At 50.2% G+C, this 25,616-nt stretch overlaps 1 protein-coding gene across 3 annotated transcripts; it reads left to right on the plus strand.

Annotated features, from left to right (window-relative positions):
* Positions 1-1,922: 1,922 nt before the first annotated feature.
* Positions 1,923-24,619, plus strand: SCAMP2 (secretory carrier membrane protein 2). 3 transcript variants are annotated; one of them, XM_064267268.1, is made up of 10 exons: positions 1,923-2,099; positions 14,433-14,501; positions 14,930-15,028; positions 15,552-15,680; positions 16,951-17,068; positions 17,675-17,803; positions 18,450-18,609; positions 19,662-19,763; positions 22,760-22,880; positions 23,073-24,619. In XM_064267268.1, exons 1-10 carry the CDS (start codon positions 2,043-2,045, stop codon positions 23,205-23,207), a joined length of 1,119 nt encoding a protein of 372 aa, XP_064123338.1. In that variant the 5' UTR covers positions 1,923-2,042; the 3' UTR covers positions 23,208-24,619. The 3 variants fall into 3 exon arrangements, with proteins under 3 accessions (XP_064123338.1, XP_064123337.1, XP_010592058.1); XM_010593756.3 differs by lacking the exon at positions 15,552-15,680 and having other exon boundaries at positions 1,924-2,099; positions 23,073-24,617; XM_064267267.1 differs by lacking the exons at positions 15,552-15,680; positions 19,662-19,763 and having other exon boundaries at positions 23,073-24,618.
* Positions 24,620-25,616: the final 997 nt, after the last annotated feature.

Below are 25,616 nucleotides of genomic sequence, written 5' to 3' on the forward strand. Positions count from 1 at the left end.
TGGGCCTTTATGGAAAGCAATTGAAAGACTTTAAAAAGTTCCAAAATAATTTTGCCCCTTTAAATAGATCTCTGCTTGCAACATGAAAAATAATATACCATAAGATGATAAAAGGGGAAGGAGACAAATTAGCAGACCTGTACTAGTCTAGGGTAAGAAATGACTGTGACTGGATTTGGTGGCAGCAGAAATAAACAAAGGTAGAGAGATGTGAACAAATAAGGTGGGTATGTGGGGAGTGCAGGAGCCTGGGTGGTGAAAGTGCTTTTCCATCTGCTACTAACCTAAAGGTTGGTGGTTAGAACCCACCCAGCCGCTCTGCAGAAAGAAGGCCCGGAGATCTGCTTCCATAAAGATTACTGCCAAGAGTCTGGGGTCTTAAACGCTAGCAAGCTGCCATCTAAGATACATCAATGAGTCTCAATCCACCTGGATCAAAGGAGAATGAAGAACACCAAAGACACAAGGCGATTACAAGCCCAAGAGACAGAAAGGGCCACATGAACCAGACACTATATCATCCTGAGACCAGAAGAACTAGTTGGTGCCTGGCTACAACCAGTGACAGCCCTGACAGGGAACGTAACAGAGAACCCTTGAGGGAGCAGGAGAGCAGTGGCATGGAGACTCTAAATTCTCTTAAGACCAGACTTAATGGTCTGAATGAGACTAGAAGGACCCCGGTTGTCATAGCCCCCAGACCTTCTGTTGCCCCAGGACAGGAACCATTCCTGAAGCCAACTCTTCAGACATGGATTGGACTGGACAATGGATTGGAGAGGGATGCTGGTGAGGAGTGAGCTTCTTGGATCAGGTGGACACTTGAGACTATGTTGGCATCTCCTCCCTGGAGGGGAGATGAGAGGGTGGAGGGGGTTAGAGGCTAGTGAAAAGGACACAACAGAAAAGAGAGAGTGGAGGGAGAGAGCCGGCTGTCTCATTGCGGGGAGAGTAATTGGGAATGTGTAGCAGGGTGTATGTGGACTTTTGTGTGGAAGACTGGCTTGATTTGTGGACTTTCACTTAAAGCACAATAAAAGTTATAAAAAAAAAAGATTACTGCCAAGAAAACGGCAATGGAGTAGTTCTACTCTCACATGGGGTCACTAGAATTGAAATCAACTCTACAGCAACAGATGTGATGTGGGGAGTCAATCAGCCATCTCCCCCAAGGCTGATAGCCCTTTTACTTCACTCCCTCATTCGTTTAATAAATGTTTGATGGCCAGGTTCAAATCCCAGCTCAGGCCTTAAACTCATCTGGGCCCAGGGATCCTCTTCCCTAAATAGGGAAACTTGCTGACATCAGGGGTTTCAGCTCAGTAGGAGGCAGCTGCACGGTCCTGTGTTTTTTCTCCCAGAGCACAGCTCCTCAGGACCCTTCTGCTCAGCCCCCTCCACTAGATCCCTTTCCTAGCCCTGCGAAGGCCTCTCAGGTCGGGAACTCCATCCACCAATCCCGGGGAGGTAGGCTCAGGCTCCTGTTCCCCATGACTTCCTAAGGTTTGTCCACTTCCCAGTGAGAGAGATGCCATTTGTTTATTCACTCATTCAACAAGGGAGGAGGTTTAGCAGAGTAGAGGTCTATGCTCTTGCTCTACGGTCTTTTCCTCTGTCTAAATCTTAATTATCCTTTAGGGTCCGTAATTCTTATGGGACCAGGGCCGACTTCCGAACTTGGCCTCCAAGGAAGTGAACAGACTAAGTATACTTAAGAAACACAAAATTTGAAGCTATAAGACAGAGACAGTTGGAATGGCTCCAGCCCCGCTTCTGGCTTCCTTGTCGCTCAGCAAGGCCCCAACCCCCAAGCACTGGGATTACAAGCAGAACACCCTGTAACCCAGGGCTGGGCCCTGCGGTGGGATGGGAGGGGCGGACCTCTGTGACGTCACAGGAACGCCCCTCTCGGGAGGACACTGCGCCTGCGCCAGAACCGCTCCCTCGCTCCCGGAAGTGAAGGGTCTACACGGAGCGCCGCTGGGTCTGGGTGCCGGGAGGCTGCAGCGCTCGCGGAGCTTGTCCGTCCGGCCCCGACCACCATGTCGGCCTTCGATACCAACCCCTTCGCGGACCCAGTGGACGTAAACCCCTTCCAGGTAGAGCCCCCAGCTGACACCTTTCTGGGGCCAAGGGCCGCCGCCCGGGCCTCCTTCGCCAGAGTCCGGAGACGTGGCGTAGGAGGCACGGGCCATCTGCCCAATGGGAAAGCGGGCTCTGAGGGCTGGCCTATGGTAGAGTTTGGGGGGCGGGACTAGCAGCAGGTGGCACTGTGGAGGGGGCGGGGCGCGGTAGCTTAGGAGGAGGTGGGATCTTTTAGCCACCAAGACGTAGCACCCCTCAGTGGGCACTATTGGGGAGGGAGACGGGAACAGGCACGGTTGGACCCTCGAGATTCCCCCAGCGTCAGGGAGAGAAGCCACCCCACCTGAGGGGGAAATGTTGCTACCACATCTTGCCGTCCAGGGGAGTCACCTGTCTTGAGTCACCTTAGGAGAGGGGGCGACAGCAACTCAGTGAGGAGATGGAAGCCTCTGATGGAATGGAGAAACCTGGGAAAAGCCCAAACCCCTCACCCCAACAGGCAAACTAGCGTAATAGCATATAGGAGAGCCCCGGAGAATTGTCAGGAAAGGAAGGCTGGGAGAAGTTGGGAAGGTAGCCCAAGCTGAAAAATGGCCTTAATAAGAATTCCACACCTTGGTCATGGGTCTAGTTTGGAGTCGGTTTTGACCAGATAGGAAGAGATCAGTTTAGGGAGGGAAGAAAAGTGTGAGGGCTCTGAGGGTCTTTAAGCACAAAGGAATGTTGGCCTGAGGTGTGTGTGGGTGGGTGGTGACAGGGTAGTTGAGACACACTGACCTATGAGTTGGCCTGACCTTTTGGGTAAACGGTCAAGGAAGAGATAGTCTTCCTACTTAAAGCCAAAACCTTTCTGCCTTTGAACTGAGAGCACAGGGATGTTCTCTTTCCATGATGAAAAGCTGGGACTCCTGTTAGCCCCAGAGCTCCTTGTGCCTTTTGTTTCATGGATGCTCAAAACAGTTCTAGGGAAGCTTACTTGTGCTGACCAATGCTTTATGAGCCCTGATGTTTTCTGCTCTGTCAGGGTGTCACCAGGCACATTATTTTGTACTTTATTTTGTTCTTTGTTACTTTGTTTTGGTCATTGGCAGCTTCAAAGTTTCCTGCAGGTTTGGGGAAGTGTTTGGTGGGTCCCTTCCTGAGACTCAAAACAGCGTGAGCTTTTCCACCTTGAATCCCTCAAAGGGTCAGAGCATAACCTTCCCAATCAAAGACAAAGAGACTTTAAATAATTATATGCTGTCAGGAGAGTGAAAGCATTTTGCTTCTTACTCGACTCAGGGTGACTTATCCAATGGGAGCCCTCAAGGCAATTTTTGGTAGCTTGTTCCTTGTAACATCCGGGAATTCTGAGCGCTTCTCTTGCAGCTTAATACTTCTTGACAGAACCTTTGGAAGGACCTTGTCTCTTATGTAAGACAGTCACCTCTAGTAGCTGTAAAGAAAGAACATTTGCATTTTATCCTGCAGTGTCTTCTGGTAACCGTTTTGCTTTGATTACAAAATTGGTACATAATATTGGAATTTGGGTTTCAGTAAGGATTTAGGTAGCCTTTTGGTGCATGTGATACATGATGATTTACTTTTTTTTTTTTTCCCCAGTCCTGTCAGAATCAGAAATAAAATGTCTGCTATCTGATAGGCAGGCAGCCAGCTGTCCAGAGATGCAGAGAGCCTGTCTCCGATGCTGGCAGTGGGCAAGATAACTGGGCTGAGTCCTGCCCTATATTAGTAGCTACTTGAAAGTCTCAGACCACATCTCCAGCCCCAGGAATGATTGCGCAGACTATAGTAGAAGTAACTTCTGCATTCAAGCCAGACAGCCTGTCTGTCAGGCAGCCCCAGGATATGGCAGGACAGGAAGCAGCTGTGGTCCTATAAACAGCAGCAGCTGGTGGGGAATCCTGTGTGGGAAGAGGAGAGCTGGCTGGCTGCCATTCTGTCCCTCCTCATCTTGGGCTGAGTTTTTCCTCTTGACACATGGTTGTATGGGGAGAAGCAACTTTGGACGTGAAGCCCCTGAGTTCCTTCTCCTGGTCAGAGCTGCTCTCCCTCTCCTTGAGATGGTAGTGTCTGTCTGCTTCCCTGGGTCTTTGGGAGGGTGCAGCTCTGGGTGGCAGGGCGTGAGCCCAGATTCATTTACCCAAGACGTTGGCACAGAGCTGAGGAGACAGCAGTTAGCCAATAGGCTTAGAAAGTGTCACACTGAGTCAGCTTTCAGAGCAAAGTCATTTTTTCCTTCACACCATGAAGGTGGGTTACAGAAATAAACTTAGCATTCTAGAATCCATGGTTGACTGTTAACGCTAGAAAGGGCCCTAGAAATCTAGTCTAACCCGTACTGTTTAGAGATGAGGAAACCAAGACCCCAGGGAGGCTGGCACCTGCCAAAGTCACTAGTTAATTAGCAGCAGGAAGGGGCCCAGACTTGGGTCTCATTCTCAGGACAGACCTGTTTTAGAAGCACGTACATTGATATTAAATGCCGTGGGGTTATTTTAGGCCAGCTGAGGAAAGAATGCGATGTCACTGTCCTCACCAGTCCTGAAATGAGAGCAGTGGTAGTGGTGAGAGTAACACATTAGTATTCGCCAAGCTATTTTTCCCCCTGTGTGTGGGGATGCAGCAATAGAGGTTTTATTGTGCTTTTTAGGACAGCACTTCAAAGCAGCATGTGCCACATTATGTTCTGAGTAACACCTGTCCGGAAATGTGCTCAAGGGCCTATGGTCAGAGAAGTTTGGGAATTGCTGCCTATTCCATTTTTCTTAAAGATTGACAAGGCCCGCTAGTTTGCTAAAGGTTCTGAGAAACCCTACAATGAAGACATTTGTTCAACTTTATTTGACCCAGCATTTCTCAAAACTACTCAACCATGGAACCCTTTTTCTGCTGACTCTTGTAATATCCTGTAAAACTGTTTACCAGGATAAGGAAATCAACTTAAAGGCACCCTTGGAGTTCAAACCCACCAGCTGCTCCGCAGGAGAAAGATATGGCAGTCTGCTTCCGTAAAGATTTCAGCCTTGGAAGTCCTATTGGGGCAGTTCTGCTCTGTCCTGTAGGGTCGCTATGAGTCAGAATCAACTGGACATCAGTAGGCTTGGTTTGATTCTTTACCAGCCTCCTGCCCCATGGTGTAGGTGTGTGCTTTGATGATCTCTTCCTTAGGAATGGGTATAACTGTGACTATTCTAAAACTTTCTGCAAAGCAACGGAACTGTGAATGGAGAGTTAAGTCATGAGAGTGCAGCAGAGGTTTACCAGACTCCTAGGAGGAAGCAGGAAACTGCAAGCCAAGTGTTGGAATTTCACAACCTCCCCTAGCACACCCTGATCCCTGTGTTAACTACGGCACATCTGCTTTGTACCGTGTGGATATGTGGGCCCCTGCATTTGTCTGATTCAAGGGCTCCTCTCTCCAAACGGTTTTCATTAAGTCTTGTCAGGTGGTCAAGAGGCTAAGGGTTGCACTGTTCATTTCGTTTTTCAGCAGGCCACTAAAAATCAGAACACCTAGGGAAATGCCAGGACTGCCTTCTTACTCAGTGTTTCTGCCCAGTTATCCCAGGCAGACAGCATTGATCTTAAGGAGGGAGTGGAATAGGTGATGGTGCTGAACAGAGAAAGCCTTTCAGTGTTCTTGAGTTGCCAAATCACATGATGTCACTTTCACACATTGCCTCCTTGCAGTTAAAAGATAACCTCAATGGTGTGGCTGCTTCCCAAGGATTTAAAGCATTTTTCTCCAGTGGGAGGAGAAAGTGGTGGCAGAAACATGATTTGAGTGTGACAAAGTTACATCAAGTTGACTCAGATGCATGGCAATGCCATGTGTGTCAGAGTAGAACTGTCTCCATAGGGTTTTCAATGGCCTATTTTTCTGAAGCAGTTAGCAGTCAAGCCCTTAACCATTTGCTTTGCCCAGGGACTTCTGCACAGACATTCCAGCCTCACCATTTCCCAGAGAAGGTTGGCTCGGCCTGATTACAGCTTTGAGAATTCTCAAAATCACCAGATGGATCTGGCATAGAACTTTGCCCATGAGCAGAATGTTGTCTCAAGAAATTTGAAAATGGAAGGTTCTTATAGTTTAACTCTGACTACAGACAGCTGCCCTAATGGGGTGTTCCTGCCTTTTACCCTCTTTGGCTAGACATTAGGGTTAGCACCTGGAGCCAGGCTGAGTGTTAGGAAGCACTTGGCCAGAAACAGACCTATGACTGTACACTTCCATTAAGTTTCCTCTGGAGCCACTTGATGTAGATAGTCCAGTATTCAGAGAAATAGTAATATTTAACTAGACAAACAAGGGGCACTGCCACCCACCCAGAGAAGGGTGCCACGTGCGTTAGCAAGGTGTGACCCTTTCAGCAAGTGCCCTTTTGAGATGCTCACACATTTAGTGCACATCACTGAGCACCTCTGCCGCAGGGGCTGTGTAGGGGGCAAAAGGCGAATGGGCACAGTATGTGGTCAGTGGCCTGTCAGAGCTTCTAATCTGGCTGGAGAGCTAAGGAATGCGCACTATGTTGTGGGTAAGATAGGGGGAATCAAAAAAGTTGCCAGAAAGAACTGAGGAATATGAGGAGGAAGGGCAGAGCCCCGTGGTAGGAAGGGTTGGGGCTGAGAGAAGAAGGCCTGGCAGGTGGGAGTAGAGGCTGTTTCAGGTGAAGGAGCATCAAGAACCAAAAGTCGCTTCTGCATGTTGTCAGCCCTGCGTGCCCGTGTTCCACCTGTTGCCTCTACAGCCTTTGCTGCTGCTCGGCGCTCTAAGATCCAGCGGTCCCTTTGGGAGCCATGGGCCTGGGGTACGTCTGCTGCTTGCAACACACACGTTTGTTTGAAATGCTCTCCATCCTTGGCTGTTTTAACATCAAGGACTCCAGCCTGTTTTTACTTCCTGTCATATATTTAAGGGTGTCCCTGAGTTCTGTCCCCTGCACTTTACTCACTTTCTACCTCTCTACTTCTCTTCCACTCCTATACCTTCAGAATATCATCTGCATATACCAGTGATCCCAAGATTTAGATCTCTAGCCCTCACCTTTCTACTGAGCTTCAAACCAGTATTTCCAACCCTCACCTAGACGTATCCAACCGGATATATTCCACAGGCACCTCCAGTCTGACTCAGTATCTCTTCAGACTCTCTCCCTACTTCCATGTACATAGAGAGCCTGAAAAAACCTGTTCTTCCCATGATCACTTACCTTGGTTAATGGTGGCATTATTCACCCATTACCCAAGCTAGCAACCCCTGTCATTCAACTTATTTCTTTCCCTCCTCTTGTCCTGCAGTCCCTCCATTTTTTTTTTTATTTTTATTGTACTTTAAGTGAAAGTTTACAAATCGAGTCAGTCTCTCATACAAAAACTTACATATACCTTGCTGAATACTCCTAGTTGCTCTCCCCCAATGAGACAGCACACTCCTCTCCACGTTGTATTTCCGTGTCCATTCAGCCAGCTTCTGTCCCCCTCAGCCTTGACATCTCCCCTCCAGACAGGAGGTGCCCACATAGTCTCATGTGTCTACTTGATCCGAGAGGCTCACTCTTCACCAGTAGCATTTTCTGTTATAGTCCAGTCCAGTCCCTGCTTGAAGAGTTAGCTTTGGGAATGGTTCCTGTCTTGGGCTAGCAGGATGTCTGGGGACCATAATCTCCAGGGTCCTTCTAGTCTCAGACTATTAAGTCTGGTCTTTTTATGAGAATTTGAGATCTGCATCCCACTATTCTGCTTCTTCAGGGATTCTCTGTTGTGTTCCCTGTCATGGCAGTCATCAGTTGTAGCCAGGCACCTTCTAGTTATTCTGGTCTTAGGCTGATGTAGTCTCTGGTTTATGTGGCCCTTTCTGTCTCTTGTGCCCATAATTAACGTTGCGTCCTTGGCGTTCTTCATTCTCCTTTGCTCCAGGTGGGTTGAGACCCATTGATGCCTCTTAGATGGCTGTTTGCTAGCGTTTAAGGCCCCAGACGCCACTCTCCAAAATGGGATGCAGAATGTATTCTTAATAGGTTTTATTATGCCAGTTGACCTAGATGTCCCCTGAAACCATGGTCCCCAGGCCCTACCTCTGCTACACTGGTTTTCAAAGCGTTTGGTTTATTCAGGCAACTGCTTTTGGTTTAGTCCAGTCGTGCTGACCTCTCCTGTATTGTACGTTGTCTTTTCCTTCGCCTAAATTAGTTCTTGTTTACTATCTAATTAGTGCGGTCCCTCCATTTTAACAACTTAAAGAGTTGCTGTGCCTGTGGCATCTACCTGAGAAGGGTCTCGGGAGTCCATCCCTCCTTCTCCATCCCCAGCTGCCATGCCTTGCTCCTCACTGTTACCCCCATGGACTGTCTGTTGTCCTCAGCCTGTCTTCCTGCCATCATCTTTCACTTGCTCATTGCACCTTGCTCACTGCTGGCAGTGGTGATCGCAGCACTTCCTGCTTACAGTTCTCTGGTTGTTTCCCATTGTTCACAGGGCAAAGTCCAAACCCCCACAGTCCGGCCCCAACCCCTTCTTCAGGCTCCTCTCTCTCTACACACCCTCAGCTCCCCCGCCTCCATGACCTTCTCCCATTTCCTGAACACGTATAAGTCCTTTTTAAAGGTGCACACCCTCTGTTTTTCTTTGCAAGTGCCGTTCTTGTCTCTTTAAACCAAAACCAAACCAAACTTGTAGCGTTTGATTCTGACTCATAGCTACCCTATAGGACAGAGTAGAACTGCCCCATAGGGTTTCCAAGGAGTGCCTGGTGGATTGCATTCAAACTGCTGATCTTTTGGTTAGCAGTCGTAGCTCTTAACCATTACGCCACCAGGATTTCCCATCTCCCTCTTTACTGCTTGCTAAATTTCCTTCATCTCTCAAGCTCCAGCTCAGATACCACCTCAGTAAAGCTGTCCCTGACTCGCCAGACAGCTTTAGTCAGTCTCTCCTCAGGGATCCTGTTGCATTTGCCCTCATGCTGTTGTCACAGCATTGATCATGTACTGTCCTGTCTTGCCCCTGGCCCAGTGTCTGGTGTGGAATGGTGGTTTGGGGAGCAAACAGACAAAAATGAGAGGAGGTGGCAAGGGGCTCAGTTCGTCTGAGGGTAGAGCATGCTTAGAAGAGTACTGGGGCCAGCCCACGAAAGACCTCCAGTGCCAGGCCAGGTAGTTTGGCATTAATTTTCTAGACAATTCTGTACGTCACTGCCTGTGGCAGGGAGAGCTGAGAGTACCCCTTGTTCCTTTGGTGGGTTCTCGCCAGCACTTTGAACCGGTTCTTTCTGGTTTAACCCCCTGCTGAAAATTTGCATTTCTACCCTAGCTATACTGAATCAGAATCTGCAGTTTAACAAGATCCCCAGGTGATTCTTAAGGGCCAGAGTCACCTGGGGGTCTTGTTAAAATGTAGGTTCTGATTCAGTACATCTCAGTCACCTGGGGATGTTGTTAAACTGTAGATTCCGATTCAGTATACCTGGGGGTAGAAAAACAAATTCTCAGCAGGGGTTCGAACCACAAGCAGTTTGAAGCCCCGGCTCTCTGTGCTCTTTTCAAAAATGTGTTTGTGTTTAAAATATAAATACACGTACCATAATCACATGGAAAATTTGGAAAACAAAAAGTCATACGTATGTCTCTACTAGTCTTCTGTAACCATTATTTTGATGTGTTTTCCTGCCTGTGTTTCTTTCATGTGTGTGCTTTTTACATAGGCGTCGTTTGGTGTTTCTGTAGCAGAACCTTTTGGCTATTGCTGCACTGTCTTCAGAACTGTGATCTTTTTAATGGCCATATAAGCCGTTGAGGGGATGTGCACTGAAGCATACTCGTGCTCTCTGTTGCTGCATATTTGTCTCCTGCTTCCCCCATTATAAGCTCTGTTGCAGTGAATACCTTTGCAGATGCTGGTTTTTACGTGTTTTTATCATATTTCCTTGGGATGTACTCTCAGGTTCTGGGTGTACCAGGGTTAATCATGGCTCTTTGTGCGCTTGGGACCCAGCCAGCCATGCTGGAGACGATTGTCCTTTCTCATTCTATGATATACAGCCTCATCTCCAAAAGTTCCAAAATATTGCTGGCTCTCTGCCTCCCACAGAGAATGACCTTGAGTTTTTCTTAGTCCATGAGGTATTGTTTGGGGCCTGAAGTAAATCCCACACTAGGAGTTTGGGTGCAGTATAAGATGGGTTAAGCAAGGGGAAGTCACAAAGAGCTCAAGCACAGCCAGAGCCTGTGAGACACATGGGAAGAGATTCTCAAACCACTTAAAAACAAGGCCCTTCAGGGCAGAGCTTCAGCCTAACTCTGCCAGCCTCTTCTCTTACCTCACACCCAGCTAGATGGAAATGTGCCCTGGCCTAGAGCTGTGGTGGGCTTTGCTTACCTCTTCCTGCCTTCCTCCTGGTCCTCCTCAGTGTCTTCCTTCCCCCTCCTGCCGTCACCCGCCTCTGGGCCCTGTGGCAGCACGCTGCACCTGTGGTCCCCAGCACAACACTCATCTCACCTACCAGATTGTGACTTCAGAGGGCAAGAGCTGTGCCCTGTTTACCTCGGTGCATCCCTCGCAACTGCTTGTAACTGTCGCTGAACGAGAAGAACTGAGTTTAGGAGCTTTTTATTTGTTATAAATCCAGTAAAGGGCATTAGCCTGTCTGCATCCTTAATGCACTGAGGGTGTTTTAAGTTCCTTCTTCATAGGTGAAACTTAGCCCTCACCATCTTTTTAAACAACTACCTGACCCACTTGAGAGCCAGTTGATGCTCGGTGAGTGAGAAGGAAGGTTGATGCTGTTGACTTCCTGTTTGTGACTTGGAATAAAAGCTGATGGTCCTCAGCCTGACACGTCACTGTGGTCCTTATTTGCAAGACTCTCTCTGCATGTGTCTTCCCAAGGATGTTCCCAAGAACTAGCTCTTTGAAAGCCAGGAACTGGGCAGCAGCCATCATCCTGGTCACTCCCACTGCCCTGGTCAGGGTCCCCCTGGAGCAGGTGCATTCATTCAGCCACATATTTATGGAGCGCCTTCTGTTGGTCAGGCACTGGCGTAGGCTTTGGGGACGCTCTGGTGACCAAGAGAGACCTGGGCCTTACCCTCTCAGATTTGCAATTGCCTGTCTTTGGAGACAGACAAACCTGGATTCAGAATCTGGCTCAACCAGTATGCCTGAGATCTTGGGTAAACTAATTGCCTTCTCTGAGCTTGGGCTTTTTCCAGCCGCAAAGTATAAATACTCCTCCCTCACAGGGTGGTTGTGAGGGTTAAATAAGGAGACTGCCTTCTCAGCCAAATTCTTCACCTGAGCCACAGAACACAGAAACTGGAGTGATGGCTTTCTCAGCTCACTCAAGGATAGACTGGAACCAGCACCATTTTAGATGCACAAAGGAGGTGGTAATTCATTACAGACAACGAATGGTTTAGGGCAGCAAGGATTAATTCTCTTGAGGAACCAGGTTGACAGAGGTTGGTAGAACTGTCTTTTCTGGCAGCTTGACATAGCAGCCATTTCTGGGGCGACTAGGTTTTTACTGTAGTGTCAGTGTGTGGTATGCCTTGCACATAGTAAACCAAGAAACCAAACCCACTGCCTTTGAATCGATTTCGACTCATAGCGACTCTAAAGGACAGAATAGAACCACCCCGTAGGGTTTCCAAGGAGCGCCTGGGGGTTTTGAACTGCCGATCTTTTGGTTAGCAGCCATAGCTTTTAACCACTACGCCACCAGAGTTTCCTTGCACATAGTAGACACTCAGTAAATGTAAGCTCTCTTCTCCGCCCCCTTTTTCTCCCCCACTCTCTCACCAGGCCTCAGCTTCTCTTGAAGCCACCCACATCTTTTAGGAAATGTCCAAATTGCTTCAGAAGGGAAATACCCATGTCCCTTGGAGTACTCGAGGCTTCTCTTCCCAAGCAAGGTGCTTCTGGGCCTTGGGGCTGCTGCTGCAATTTCTCTGTGCCACCTAGAAAAAATAGAGGAGGGCCTGCAGCAGGCAGGCGTTTATTCTCAAGCATTTACTGAGCTGTGCTCTGCATCAGGCCCTTCACTGAGCACCAGAGAGCTACAAGTATGAGTGAGGCACCAGTGCATCTGGCTGCAAACTGTTCACAGCTTTCCAGTGGAGGTGGGATTTGTCCTTCCTGAGCCTGGTGAGGGGTCCAGGGCCGAGTCTTTAAGATTTTAGAGGAAGGAGGAGGGATCAGTGTGGACAGGGTAGTCAGCCCTCCGTCTCCTCACCCCACCCCCAGAATTCCCTTCTGACCAATGTTGGTAAAGGAAATGACATCTCTTTATGGGCCTGGGGGATGCTTATTAAACGTGTGCACCTTGGCCAGGTGTGTTTTATGGCAGCACCTGAAACTGCTACCAGAGCCATCCCTCTGCCCCGCTTCCTGTGTGACTCAGACTTGAGTAACCAGTTCCTGGGATGGCAGATGTAATTGCAGTGCCTTCAGCTCACTCACCCACCTGTGGCTTGGTGTCTTTGGAGTCTGAAGGGGAACAGATACTGAGCCCTAAATCTTCCTTGTAGGAGGCCAGCCCCGTAAATCTGGGAGAAGACTGTCAGTTTTTGAGCCAACAAATAACCCTAGGCCCAGTCCCTCCAGCTCCAGCTGGCCTCCCCAACCTCACCTTGTCACTCTGTCCAAGTTGCAGGAGCTACCAGAGCAGGGAGTGTTGTCCAACAGGAATGATCTGACCGCAGTGTCTGGCAGAGGAGGTTGGTGGGGAGTAGGGTGCAGAGGATAAGACCCTGCTCCCTTCCAGAGACAGGTAGTGAGGTCAGGCTGTGTGCCCAGCTCTGGGCTAGGCTCTGGGAATACTGGTGGCCCGGGTGGGAAGTTAGTGTGTGTAAAGAAGTCAGAACACATTTAGTGCTGACCCTCAGCTCTGTAGATGTTCATAATAGGAGGGAGCTCCCATTTTGTGACCTAGGACAAGTTATTTTTTCACCATGGCAAGTGCTGGTTTCCCCATCTGTAAATTGAAAGGGTTGATCTCCAAGGGTCTATCTAATTTGAACGTTGTGCCTAAGAGTTCAGACTGGGAAGGCTTCCTGGTAGAAGTGAGGATGGTCCTGAGTGACTGGATGAGTGGTGAGAGGGGCAGGGTGATAAGACCAGGGAAGCATACTCTTCCCCAGGGCTAACTGAGGCCTTGTAATAAGGGTTGGCAGTCCAGTGGCAGTTTGCCTGTCCTTCGTGGCTGTTGTTCCCAAGCTAGGTGTCCCTGTCAAGCTGGACCTGAGCCCCATGCCTGTTACAGGAAAGGTTGAAGCCAGCCCCAGGCCAACAGGAAGGCCACTTGGGTAAAGAGGGTAGCAGGGAGCCCCGTGCAGGCCCTGGGCTGGAAGGCCTGGCCTCAAGTGGAGATCAGAGGGGGAGAAGGGAGGATTGAAAACTTAGGAAAAGACTGTGTTCTGAGGACAGTTTTGCATTTCTTTGAAAAGAATCCAGGAAAAAAAAAAAAAAAAGGCACACGTTTTCCTGGATTTCCATCTGAGCCCTTCACATTTCTCCTCATGGCAAGCACTGCCTGCTTTTAGGAGGAAAGCATGGACAGCCGAAGCAGGCGCCTTTAAAAAATAAGAGGAGTAAATGCTTTCTGTCAGATAAGAAATAAAACCAGACAGAAAGGTTATAAAGTGAAAAGTCTCCACCCTCACCACCCTATTCACCCTCCCCCCCAAAAGAAAGCTCCACTCCCTGGAGGTAAATACTGTTAACAGTTTGAACTCTATAAAGGGCACTGACAAGAACTCACTAGTGTCTATTCCCCAGCCTCCCTCCAAATACAAAGCTGGCTCTGGGTCGCTCCTGGGAAGTCACCTGGGCGGAACCCTCTTGTGTTCCAGAAAGGGTGAAGAGACTGCGGTTGTGGTATGGCTAGGGGTGGGCAGAGGTGCTGTCAGGAGAGGCTTGTCAAGACACTGGAAAGGACAGTCAACAGCCTCACTGCAGCCAGGTGTCATTGGGACTGCATGCTGGCCCCAGCAGGGCTCCAGACCTTTGAACCTGTCTGATCCAGTTCAAACCCCTGCTGCATTTCTGACAAGTTCCTGGCTGATAATTTGCATTTCTAACAAGTTCCCCGGTTGTTATACATAAGAATCACCTGGGGATCTTGTTAAAATGTAGATTCTGATTCAGTATATCTGGGGTGGAAATGCAAGTTCTCAGCAGGAAACTTGTTAGAAATGCAAATTCTCAATAGGGCCTAGATCCAGAACCCAGGTTTCAGAAGCCCTCTCCTCAGGGGGGGCCAAGAGATGGTAATCCCACCCCCTCAAGGCTCTCATCTGTCCTCAGTGTCTAAATGGCTTTTGTTTTGTTTTGTTTTGTTTTTTGGTCAGGATCCCTCTGTGACCCAGCTGACGAATGCCCCGCAGGGTAGCCTGGCTGAATTCAACCCCTTTTCAGAGGTTAGTGAGCATGCTGTCTTTCTGAGTTCCCTGATCCTCTGGGTGGTGCTGGGGTGTCTGAGGCAAGGAATCTTGGCAGAGAAGGAGCAGCTTTGAGGAGCTGCAGCCATCAGAGTCCTAAAGTGAACTCAGGTGGGGGTAAAGGGGGGGAAATCACTAAGGGCTCTCTGAAATTCTTGCCCTGGGAGCCATGATGTGGCTTCCTCCCTGAGCAGAGCAGCCTGCCCGGAGGACGGGAGAGGAGAGTGCTCTGGGTTCAGCGAGGCATCAGATGGGGCGAGAAGTGGCACAGGTAGGCCCAGAGGGAGTGCCGCACACAGGCAGGGGCCAAGGCCCAGCAACCTGTGTGCTCCTGGGCGTCAGATCTGGAACTTTGCTCAGCCTGCTGCATGTTTGCCCCACTCATCCCCCCTGTCTGTCTCTTGCAGACAAATGCAGCAACAACAGTTCCAGTCACACAGCTCCCTGGGTCCTCAGGACCAGCAGTTCTCCAGCCCTCCGTGGAACCAGCCCAGCCAACCCCGCAGGTACTGTGGACAGAGAGTCCTTTGGCCCTTCCTCTCCTGTGTGGGAAGCACCAGACCAGCAACTGAGCCCTGAGGTTGGGGGTGGGCAGTGGACCTTAGTCTCTGGCTCCCCTTCAAGGGTCCTCTGGCTGATTTCTTTGGAGCTGGTCACTTTAATCTTTCAAGTGGAGGAACTGCCTGGCCACCTGATAACCCCTCACCCCAAATCATGTACCACCACAATAAAAAAAAAAGCTCCACACCAGGCTGTGGTCCTTGGTATCTTAAGGAGGAGCATCTGCCTCTGCCATGCTGCTCCAGAACCGCCCTGAGCCTTTGGCTTCTTCTCTCTCGCTCAGGACGCAGCATCTCTTCCTTCCTTCCCTGATATATTCCTGCCTGCCTTCCTCTTTTCCTTTGTCCCTTCACCAAATACTGTGGATCTTGTCTCCCGTACGGCCACATTCCATCCACCGCCTCACTGCCCACCCCATGTTCATCGCTGTCCTGCGAGCGAGACACAAAGTGGAGTTGTGTGTTGCAGCTCCTGCTTAGACAGGCCAGCAAGTTCCTGCCTACCAGGTTCCTGGCAGTGAGTGAGCGCTCAGAGAGGCAGATGCTGCTAGGAGGAGATAGTATTCTCAGAAACAGCTACATGCGAAAGCTTTCGAAGGTAGGCAAAGTGTAGATGAGCACAAGGGAGGGCAAGGCACGTGGAGCCTTCCAAACGGGGCTCGGACCCTAGCGGGCCCCAGGCTGCTCCCAGGGTCTGGCCGGGCTTGTGGTGAAGGTGCTGCCCCTCCAGTGGCCCTAGAACCTGTGGAGGTGAGGCAAGCCTTTCTTGTTTAGTTGGGTGATGGGCTGCAGGGACCTGGGTTCAACTCAACTGAAGTCATAGACCTGGGGAGAGGGGGCTAAGACCCTCAGTGTGGTTCAGTGCAGTCAGTTCCCGCTCTGCTCCTGCCCCTCATGCCTGAAACTTACCTCCCAAAGGCAAGCTTAGCCTTTTGGAGAACTGCTTTTGAAGAGGTTGTATGTGTGTGTATATGCATATGCCTGGCCTGTTACTCTACAAGATGACCGGTTTGATACATGTTCCGTAAAAATAACTAGATCATTCTTCAGGATGAACCCAGTCCTAATAGGTGCCATACTCCACAGGACCAGGGCCCTGGGCTGGAACACTCGGGCCCTGGGACCAGTTCTGCTCAGCCTCACTTACAGTTCCCTAGTGACTTCACCCAGAGGCCTTGCACAGCCTGGAGAACGGATAAAGTTTGGACTCTGCAAGTGATGAAAGCAAGGCGCAGAGCAGGGCCAAGCCTAAGGGGCTGTCCTGGGCAGTAGCCAGTCACAGCGCAGGTGATCCCCTCAGTTCAGGTACCCCTCAGGAGGTGCTCCTGGGGGTGGCAGGGGTGTAAATCGTCAAGGTTCAGGTACACACGTCCATCTTCAGGTGTCTTCTTCCCTCCCCACTCATTGTTAGCCAGCTTGCACTGCACCCCTTCACACTTGTGCCCCTCCAAGTTCTTCAAAGGAGGCTTGGGTCTTGCTTTCTGGCCATAGGCTAGCCTCTTGAGAGGTCCCTTTCCATTTGCATTACCCCCAAAGGTCACTATAACTGGATGTTGCCTGGACTCCAGTGTGGGGGAGGAGAGGGAAAGCCACTCAGGATAGTTCTCTTATCTCAAGCTCAGGGATGAAGGGGAGAGGAGAGCTCTGGTGATTCTCAGGGGCCAAAGGTGGTGTGGGGGCAGCGGGAGACAGGTCACCTTGGCCTCCCCGTGGGTGACTCTGGTGCCCAAGACACTCCTGTGTGGCCTGGACTGCCTCTGGGACTCCCTGTGGCTCTCCTGCACGGGTCAAGGCCCCTCTTCCTGCCCAGGCTGACACTGTCCGTCTCTTTTGTGCCCGGCTGTGCCATCTGCCCTCGTTCCCTCCAGGCCGTAGCCTCTGCAGCCCAGGCAGGCCTGCTTCGGCAGCAGGAAGAGCTGGACAGGAAAGCTGCTGAGCTTGACCGCAAGGAGCGGGAGCTGCAGAACACTGTGGCCAACTTACGTGGTAAGAGAGGCTGCTGGGGCCCCTGGGGCCTGTGTCCTGGGGCAGGAGAGCTTCTTGAGCCCTGCAGGGAGGGCCCTCCCAGCACTCAACCCTGAACCTGCTTGTTCCTGGGGCAGCCTCACAGGTTTAGCTGAGCTCTTGACCACCTTAGAATGTGCTGGTCCTAGGGAAGAGCAGCCAGCTGGAAGTCAGAAGACCTATAATGTAGTCTTGAAGGATGTAGATTATTTCTGAGCTTCTTCCTAGCTCTAAAATTCTTTGATGTACTGGGGGCACTGATCCCACAGCTCCTTGCTCGTGACAGTGACCCCCGTTGTCATGTTCACGGGCTGGTTGTTAATAAAGGTAATCCCATATGCTGTTTTGCCCTTTGTATCTCACAGTACTTTTGGGACCATTGTCTTGGAGTGACCGTCTCTGTCTCCTTGTGTCCCATCACCCTTTTCCTGTCCCACTCCATGCTCTGTGAAGACCCCCGAGCCATAGTTACAGGAGCCCCTCTCACAGCCCTGGTCTGGCTCATAAACTGGGCGAGTGCGTGCATGCCTCAGTGCTGCTTCTGAGGCTGGGCCTTCACCTCGTCTCCACTCTCCTCTCTCCATGCAGTGCGAGAAAACAACTGGCCGCCGCTACCCTCCTGGTGCCCTGTCAAGCCCTGCTTCTACCAGGATTTCTCCACAGAGATCCCTGCTGACTACCAGCGGATATGCAAGATGCTCTACTATCTCTGGATGTGTGAGTCTGGCTCCTGCCTCTCAGAGCCAAAGGGTGAAATGGGGTGGGACTCGAGAGCCCTCAGTCTTCTGCCTGCTCCTCCCTGGTGTGGGAAACTTCCTCTCAGCTTTCTGCAGAGAGTTGGCCCTCCCAGTCTGCTCCCTGTCCTGGGAACCTTCTCCCAAGGGGCGGTCCACACCATAGATCAGGTAGGGTGGAATTAGCCAGATGAACTTCCCAGGGAGCTCATTATACTGAAGGGCCCTCCTTAGGAGAAGGCCATCTCTTCTCCACAAGCCCCTGGGCTCCTAAGGGTGAGCAAAAAAGGCTCTTCCTGTAGTTCTGTTGTGAGCCATCCGGAGCCAGGGAAAAGAGTTGCTGAAAGATTTTGTTCCCCAAGGATCAGAGCTGGGTCCGCACCCTTCCCTCCCTGCCAATACCTGGGCTTTCCCAGCCCTTCTTAGGAACTTAGTTTGGTCCCCAATTTTGAGATCCCAGAAAACCAGAATTTGGGAGGTGACCCTGCCTAGGGCCATCTACTATTTTTATAGCTGACCTTGCAGCAGGGACCTCATTTCCTCTCCTGGGGGTGGTCTGACATGTTGGAAGCCCTTCTGCCAGCCATGCTGATGCAAGCTCATCTCTCTCTTCCCTCCTCCCTCCACAGTGCATTCACTGACTCTGTTTCTGAACCTGCTTGCCTGCTTGGCCTGGTTCACAGCCAACACTTCGAAGGGAGTGGAGTTTGGCCTCTCGATCTTGTGGTTTCTGATCTTCACCCCCTGTGCCTTCCTTTGTTGGTACCGACCCATCTATAAGGCCTTTAGGTGAGTGGGCTGAAGCAAGGGTAAGTGTACAGCTGACATTGCAGGTAACAAGCCTAGGGCCATAGTCCCTGGCACCCCATCCCAGTCTGGGAGCAGAACAGAACGGTGGGGAAATTCACTTTCCCATTGCCACCAATAGCCAGAGCAGATAGGGATCAGAAGCCTGTCTGGGCCTAGGCACGGGAGACCCAGAGAGAGCGATCAGGAGCCTTACCTGCTCTCCTGCTGCTCCCAGTCTGTCTGGTGGGTGAGATTCCAGTCACAGAGAGGGTGGGGGCCCTTCTGAGGACTAAGGTGTGCTTCACTGATAGAGCTGGATAGGTGCTCTCAGTGGCTTATCTGTCCACTCTTATTGTGCGCCTTTTTCCCTCCTCTCCCCTCTCTCTGCTTCCCCACACTAATGAATCCTTCCAGACCCCTAGGGGCTCTGGAACTGTACGTCAGAGCTGATGCTTGTCAGAGCTGATGCTTCCCGGGCTAGGAGCCCAGCAGGCCCCGGAAAGGGGTGGGGGACAACGGCTGACCTATTCCATCATCCCATGTATTCAGCGGGGGACCTGAGCCCTCACTGTGTTCTACGCCTCAAGGACACACAGATGGAGGTGCACAACCTTTTAGGAATTCTATCTGGTGTTCCCTACGTCCCCAAATACCTTTTTCCTCCACCCAGGCCTACAGTTTTATTATTAGAGATTTATGCCTTTGGCTTGGTGTTTTTTTTTTTTTTTTAGCCTGCTATGAAACACAAGTAAATGGTCTGGGAGATGGAGGTTAAGCTCTTTATATTGTCCTCTGCCTGAGGAGTGGACTTTATCAGCTCTTTGATTGGAAGAGCTTTAAATTGGAAGGCAGTGAAAGGCAAGCCTTTCTTGACTATGGCTGTGGGTGTCTGTGTATGTCCTCCTGGACAGTGCGGCTGGTCCCCTGAGCTCTGCCCACTCCCCCATCCTGCCTCCTGGCACCTAGGTTCTGCAGCTGTCATACTAAGTGAGGAATGAGAGGTACGTGGCCCAGGCCCTTGGGTGACTTCTCATTTCCTGCTCTCTCCACAGGTCGGACAACTCTTTCAGCTTCTTCGTGTTCTTCTTTGTATTTTTTTGTCAAATAGGGGTCTACATCATCCAGATGATCGGCCTTCCCAATCTGGGGAATAGGTGAGGCCTGGGGCAGCACAGAGGGAATTATGCTTTGGACGTGGGGCTCAGCCTCTCTCACCCTGTTTCCCAGCTCCCAGATGAGCCTCCTCTCACCACGGCAGGGAGAGAGGCAGGTGGACCAGCTTGGTTGTGATCCAGACTATACACTGTATGCCTTGCTCTCCACGTTTTCTGAAATGTGGGTGAACGTGGCCTAACTCCTTAGGCTACTAATGTTGTGTCTGGTACTGGATTTCTCCTACCACACCCCTTTCGAGGCTGGTGCTACTTCCACAGGCCCCACTGTGACTTTTTTCAGCAGTCCTGTGACTCAGTAGATGGGGCCTGAGCCTTCCCCAGAGAGGCACTTCCTGCCACCCTCTTTGAGCATAAGGCTGGCTCGAGTTTCTCGAGCACTGCAGTTCTTAGCTCAAAATTAGTCTCAAAAAGAAGAGCTGAGGGCTGATGTTTTCCTTTCTGCTCCAGTGCACAGGGAGCATTGCAGAAGGGTCAGGTCAGCACTTGGCTGAAAGCTTGAGCCTGGAAGGGCTGCACTATTTTTGGTCCCCTTCCTCCACCAGAGCCGCCAAGTCCAAAGTGGTGGGGAGAGGACTGTCTTGCACTCCAAGCACATGACCACTGCCCTCCCACCAACGTCGTCTTCTCACCTTGCTCTTTCTCGCTCGGCCTCTTCTCTCTGACAGTGACCTAATTTCATTACTCACAAGATCCTGGTAGACAGGCTGTGATTAAAAACTGCTGATTGATTCACCCTCAGCTGGGAATCGGAGACTTGGGTTCTGTTCCTGGTTCTGCCCCTCCCTGCTAGACTAGGTGAGCTCTGCAGACTGGTCTCCTAATGCTTCCCTGGAGCCTTCCATGACCATTTTCTCATCTCCCCTCATGATACTAGGAAATGGATAGGTGATACTATTCCCCCCTTTTTTTGTTATTAATTCTATTTTTTATTTATTTGATTGTGGTAAAATACATATAACAATTGACCGTTTTAACCATGCTAAAGTGTACGGTTTGGTGGCACTTTGTACATTCACAATGTTGTACAACCACCACCTCTCTCTAGCTCCCAACAGAAACTGCTCCTATTAAGCACTCATTTCCTGTTCACTCCTCCTCAGCCTGATACTCGGCTTTTTTTTCCTATGGATTTGCTTACTTTGTATATCTCATATACATATATGGTTTTCTGTGTCTGACTTTTTTCACGTAGTATAATGTTTTCAGGGTTCCTCCATGTTGTAGCATGTGTAAATACTTCATTCCTGTTTATAACCAAATCATATTCCATTGTATGAATACACAGCGTTTTTTATCCATTCATCAGTTGTTGGACATTTGGGTTGTTTCTGCCTTTTGGCTACTGTGAATAGTGCTGATGTGAATTTTCATGTACACGTTTTTGTTTGAATACCTATTTCAATTCTTTGGGGCATATATCTAGAATCGGAATTGCTGGATCATACAATTGTGTTTAACTTTTTGAGGAACCCGATAAACAGTTTCCCACAGTGGCTGTGCCATTTTACGTTCCCACCAGCAATGCGCAAGGGTTCCAGTTTCTCTGCATCCTCACCAACACTTATTTTCCATTTTCTTTTACTATAAAAAAAAAAAAAAAAAAAACAGCCATCCTAAAACTCACCAAAACCGAACCCACTGCTGTTGAGTCAATTCTAACTCATAGCAACCCTATTGGACAGATTAGAACTGCCCCACAGGGTTTCCAGGGAGTGCCTGATGGATTCTGTCAGCCTTTTCGTTAGCAGCTGTAGCTCTTAACCACTACCATCACCAGGGTTTCCATAGTCATCATGGCAGGTGGTATTTCCATGTGGTTTTGATTTGCATTTCCTGAATATCTAATAATGTGGAACATCTTCATATACTTATTGGCCATTTGTATATCTTCTTTGGAGAAATGTATATTCAAGTTCTTTGCTCATTTTTAAATTGGGTTTTTGTCTTTTTGTTGTTGAGTTGTGAGGATTTTTTATATATTCAGGATACTAACCCCTTATCAGATGTGTGATTTGCAAATACTTTCTCCTCTTCTGTGGGTTATCTTTTCACTGTCCTGATAGTATCCTTTGATACATAAGTTTTAAATTTTGATGAAGTCCAATTTTTTCTTTTGTTACTTGTGCTTTTAGTGTCATAGCTAAGAAACCGTTGTCAAATCTAGGGTCATGAGGGTTTACCCTTATATTCTCTTCTAAGTGTTCATAGTTTTAGTTCTTACTTTTAGGTCTTTGGTCTAATTTGACTTATTTTTTGTATGTGGTGTGAGGTAAGGGTCCAACTTAATTCTTTTGCATGTGGTTATGCAGTTGTCCCAACATCATTTGTTAGAGTACTCTTCCTCCACTGAATGAACTCAGCACCCTTGTCAAAAATCAGTTGTCCATAGATGTGTGGTTTATTTTTAGACTCTCAATTCTGTTGATCTATATGCCTGTCCTTATGCCAAGTACCACGCTGTTTTGATTACTGTACTTTTGTGTTAAGTTTGGAAATTGGGAAGTGTGATGATATTATTCTGTCTTACAGATGAGGACACTGGGGCTTAGGGAGTGACATGACTGACTAAAGGCAGAGCTGGGGAGGAGAGGGGCTGTCTCTGGGCTCTGTTGGGAGGAGTGAGGTGGCAGGGGGAGTGCAGCAGATTGGCTAATGGTCCTCCTTCCCAGAGGGCAGGTCCTCAGGAGTGGGTAGCCAGGCCTCTCTCCACTCCCAAGCAGCAGGAAAAGGCCCAGTCCAGTGTTCCACCTGACTCTGTGAGGGCAGCAGCCACATCTTACCACCTGCATGGGATTCCCATGTGAATCCATCTCTGAGGCCCCATATGCTCAAAGACGCCTGGCTTCTCACAGGCCAAGGGCTTCTGGCCCACAGGGCTCAGTGCTGCCAGGAAATGTCCAGGTGGTGGGTGGACACAGCAGCCGCTTCGAGAGGAGCCCACTTACGCCCCCTCTGGCCACTTCCTCCCTTTGTAGCGGTTGGATCGCAGCCCTGTCCACAACGGAGAAAGACAACTTACCCGTGTCGATCATCATGTTAGTGGTGGCTGGCTTCTTCACCCTCTGTGCCGTGCTTGCACTCGTCCTCCTGAAGCGGGTGAGTGGGGGTGCCTGCATCATGGGATGTTCTTTAGCACTGCAGTTGGGCCTCCTGGGTCCCCAAATGTCCAGTGGCCCCCAAGGCTCTGGGTGGAGGCCAGTAAGCTTGGCTTCCTGGTAGCACCTTTGGGAGTATCACCTGGATAGCTGGGTACCTGGCAGTGCTTCTCACGCCCGCCTCTTTCCCCAGGTGCACTCCCTGTACCGCCGAACAGGGGCCAGCTTTCAGCAGGCCCAAGCAGAGTTTTCCCAGGGCATCTTCAGCAGCAGGACTTTCCGCAGCGCTGCCTCTTCTGCTGCCCAAGGAGCCTTCCAGGAGAATTAGCCCTCTCGGCTCTGTCCTCCTTCTGCCCCAGCTTTTTCTCTCACCTGCCTTCTGAGCTGCACTTTCCGTGGGTGCCTTATATGATGGTTATGCCCAGCACAGACCTGAAGAGGGTCTTGCCATGGCTCTTCTTCCTTCCTCAGCAGCCAGCTCTCCCTTACACCTGAGGGGAAGTGAGGGAGGAAGGGACTTATTTTTTACACAAGAGAAAAGAAAAGAAAAAAAAAAAAAACTGGCTTGCTTTCTCTACAGGTGGTTTGGTAGGGCTCTGTTATCTCTTTGGAAGCAGTGGGACTAAAGCCCCCCCCCCCAACACCACGTGGGATAACTGGCTGCCCTGGCCGACCTCAGCCCCGGAGTCTTATTTCTTCCAGAGTCCTGCCTCTCCACTTTTCCCTCTACAGGCCTAGCCTGAACCTGGCTCCACAGACCCAGCCTGTGGCGTTCACAGTCCTGCTCTTCTTTACTGCCCAGGCTGGGTAGCCTCTGAAGGGTGCCATTATAGAAGAGCTGCAGGCTGGACAGGTGGTCAGCTCTGTTCCCTGGATTGCTCTAGGATGGTCTCTGGGCTTCCAGAGCCTCTAGCCTGGCTGTCCAGCCTCACCTCTGCCCCATTTTTCTCACAGATTCATAGTCCTTTAGGCCCCTGGCACCCACCTGGTGTGGGCAACACTTTGTGCCCTAGAGTCCTCTGGAGCCCTCTCTGAGCCCTTCCTGCTTCAGACTTACTGAATATGCAATGGAGTTGAGATTTAGGGAGTGGGAACGGGAGGGATAGAGGACATTGACCCCATGATGTTCTGCCCAGGAGGGTGGGGTCTTACTGTCTTGGTGTGGTTTCTTTGGCCTTGTTTGCTTTGACTGCCTCTCCTCTGAGGGACAGCTGCCATTTGCCTTAGCGTCAGATTCTTCCCCCTCACCCACCACCATCAGCAATATCCAGCTTGTGTGACCCTTGGGGAGGGCAGGGTGAATCAGCCCATAACTGCACCCTTTAGGCTGGACTGACAAGCCACCTTTCTGAACGCTGCAGACGAATCCTCCGAGGTCCCCCCACACCTCCAGTAGAGTCTAGGTCATCTTTTACTCATTTTGGGGACTCCCCAAGAGGTGTGTCACTGTGATGCGAGCCTGAGAGCCCACGGTTAGAAGCTGCATGGTGTGTGGACTGAGGGGCTTCCCAAAAAGTTAGCCAGCCCCTGCTTCTGGGGCCCGGGGCCCACCCACCCCGAGGCAGCCCTAAGGCTCCTAGCCCACCCAGCTGCAGAGCCATTGAATGATGATGACAGTGACCAAGGTTTTGTAAACTCCTTTCTGGTATTTTTTTCTCCATGTACATAAAAATGTGTATGTTTTATCTCAATTTTTTGTGCTTAAATAAAAACATTTTCAGACAAGACTGGTCTTAATGTCTGGTGGACTTGGGAGGATGGAAGTGGTCTTAAGGGTTGGGTAGGGTTTGAGGCACTTCCAGCAACAGGCCAGAGAGGGAAGTTAAGATGCTGCTGCAGCATCTAGCCCCCTGGTTCCCTGGCTGGTCTGCAACAGGAAGTCAAACCCAGAAGAGTAAATGGCAGATGGGATCCCTGGAAAAAGCAAATTGACCTCTTTGAAATGCCTTTTCTTGCCCCAGTACTAAGTTCAGAGCTGCGGGTCTTGCCCAGTGGGGATGGAGAAGGGGGCAGGCCCCCTTGAATCTTACACCTCCACCCCACGGGATGCCATCTGTGCCTGGGTGGGATTCCCCCAGGGGCGGATGACCCAGTAAGAAGGTAAAACCAAAGCTTTTGCTGTGGAGTTAAGCAACCCTATAGGACAGAGTAGAACTGCCCCATAAGGTTTCCAAGGAGTGGCTGGTGGATTTGAACTCCGGACCTTCTGGTTAGCAGTGGAGATCTTAACCATTGCGCTTACTTGTATGTTCTTACTGTTTCACTTGGGTGCCGTTCTCAAACCCATGTGAAACTGTTCTCTACAGATTAGTAAATACAAGTGAGCCCGTATTTACCTTGCTTACTGGGTTCATCCATCTCTGTCAGGGGTTGTAAATTTGAAAAGAGGCTTTGATTCTGTGGGAAGGTGCTGCGGGGTTGGGAAAGACAGACATCCGCCATACCTAGAAGCAGAATCTTTCTGATGTGGAAAAATGTGAAATTTAACACTACAGATGATCTGGTAGGCAAGGAAAACAATACTTACCTTGCCTATTGGATGAACCGCCCCTCGATTCCCCGGGTGACATCTTCTGCTATCCCCGGCTTTCCTCCGCAGGTCCTCCGTATCCCCAAATGGACATTGAGGGGGCTGGCTGGTGGCTGATTTCCAGCGACAGAGTCCGGGGAGGCGCCCTGCAGGGTGCAGGCTGGGGCGCGGGGCGGGGCCGCGGGGGCGGTGGGGAGCCGGCGCCCT

This window comes from Loxodonta africana, chromosome 13 (assembly GCF_030014295.1).
Source record: "Loxodonta africana isolate mLoxAfr1 chromosome 13, mLoxAfr1.hap2, whole genome shotgun sequence".
Lineage (NCBI taxonomy): Eukaryota > Metazoa > Chordata > Mammalia > Proboscidea > Elephantidae > Loxodonta > Loxodonta africana.

What these genes read in the sequence shown, in the direction of transcription:
- SCAMP2 (XM_064267268.1), top strand. Translation starts at nt 2,043, where the DNA reads ATGTCGGCCTTCGATACCAACCCCTTCGCGGACCCAGTGGACGTAAAC. An exon ending in CCCATCTATAAGGCCTTTAG is followed by an intron (nt 18,610 to 19,661) that starts GTGAGTGGGCTG and finishes CTCTCTCCACAG; the next exon opens with GTCGGACAACTCTTTCAGCT. An exon ending in CTTCCCAATCTGGGGAATAG is followed by an intron (nt 19,764 to 22,759) that starts GTGAGGCCTGGG and finishes CTCCCTTTGTAG; the next exon opens with CGGTTGGATCGCAGCCCTGT.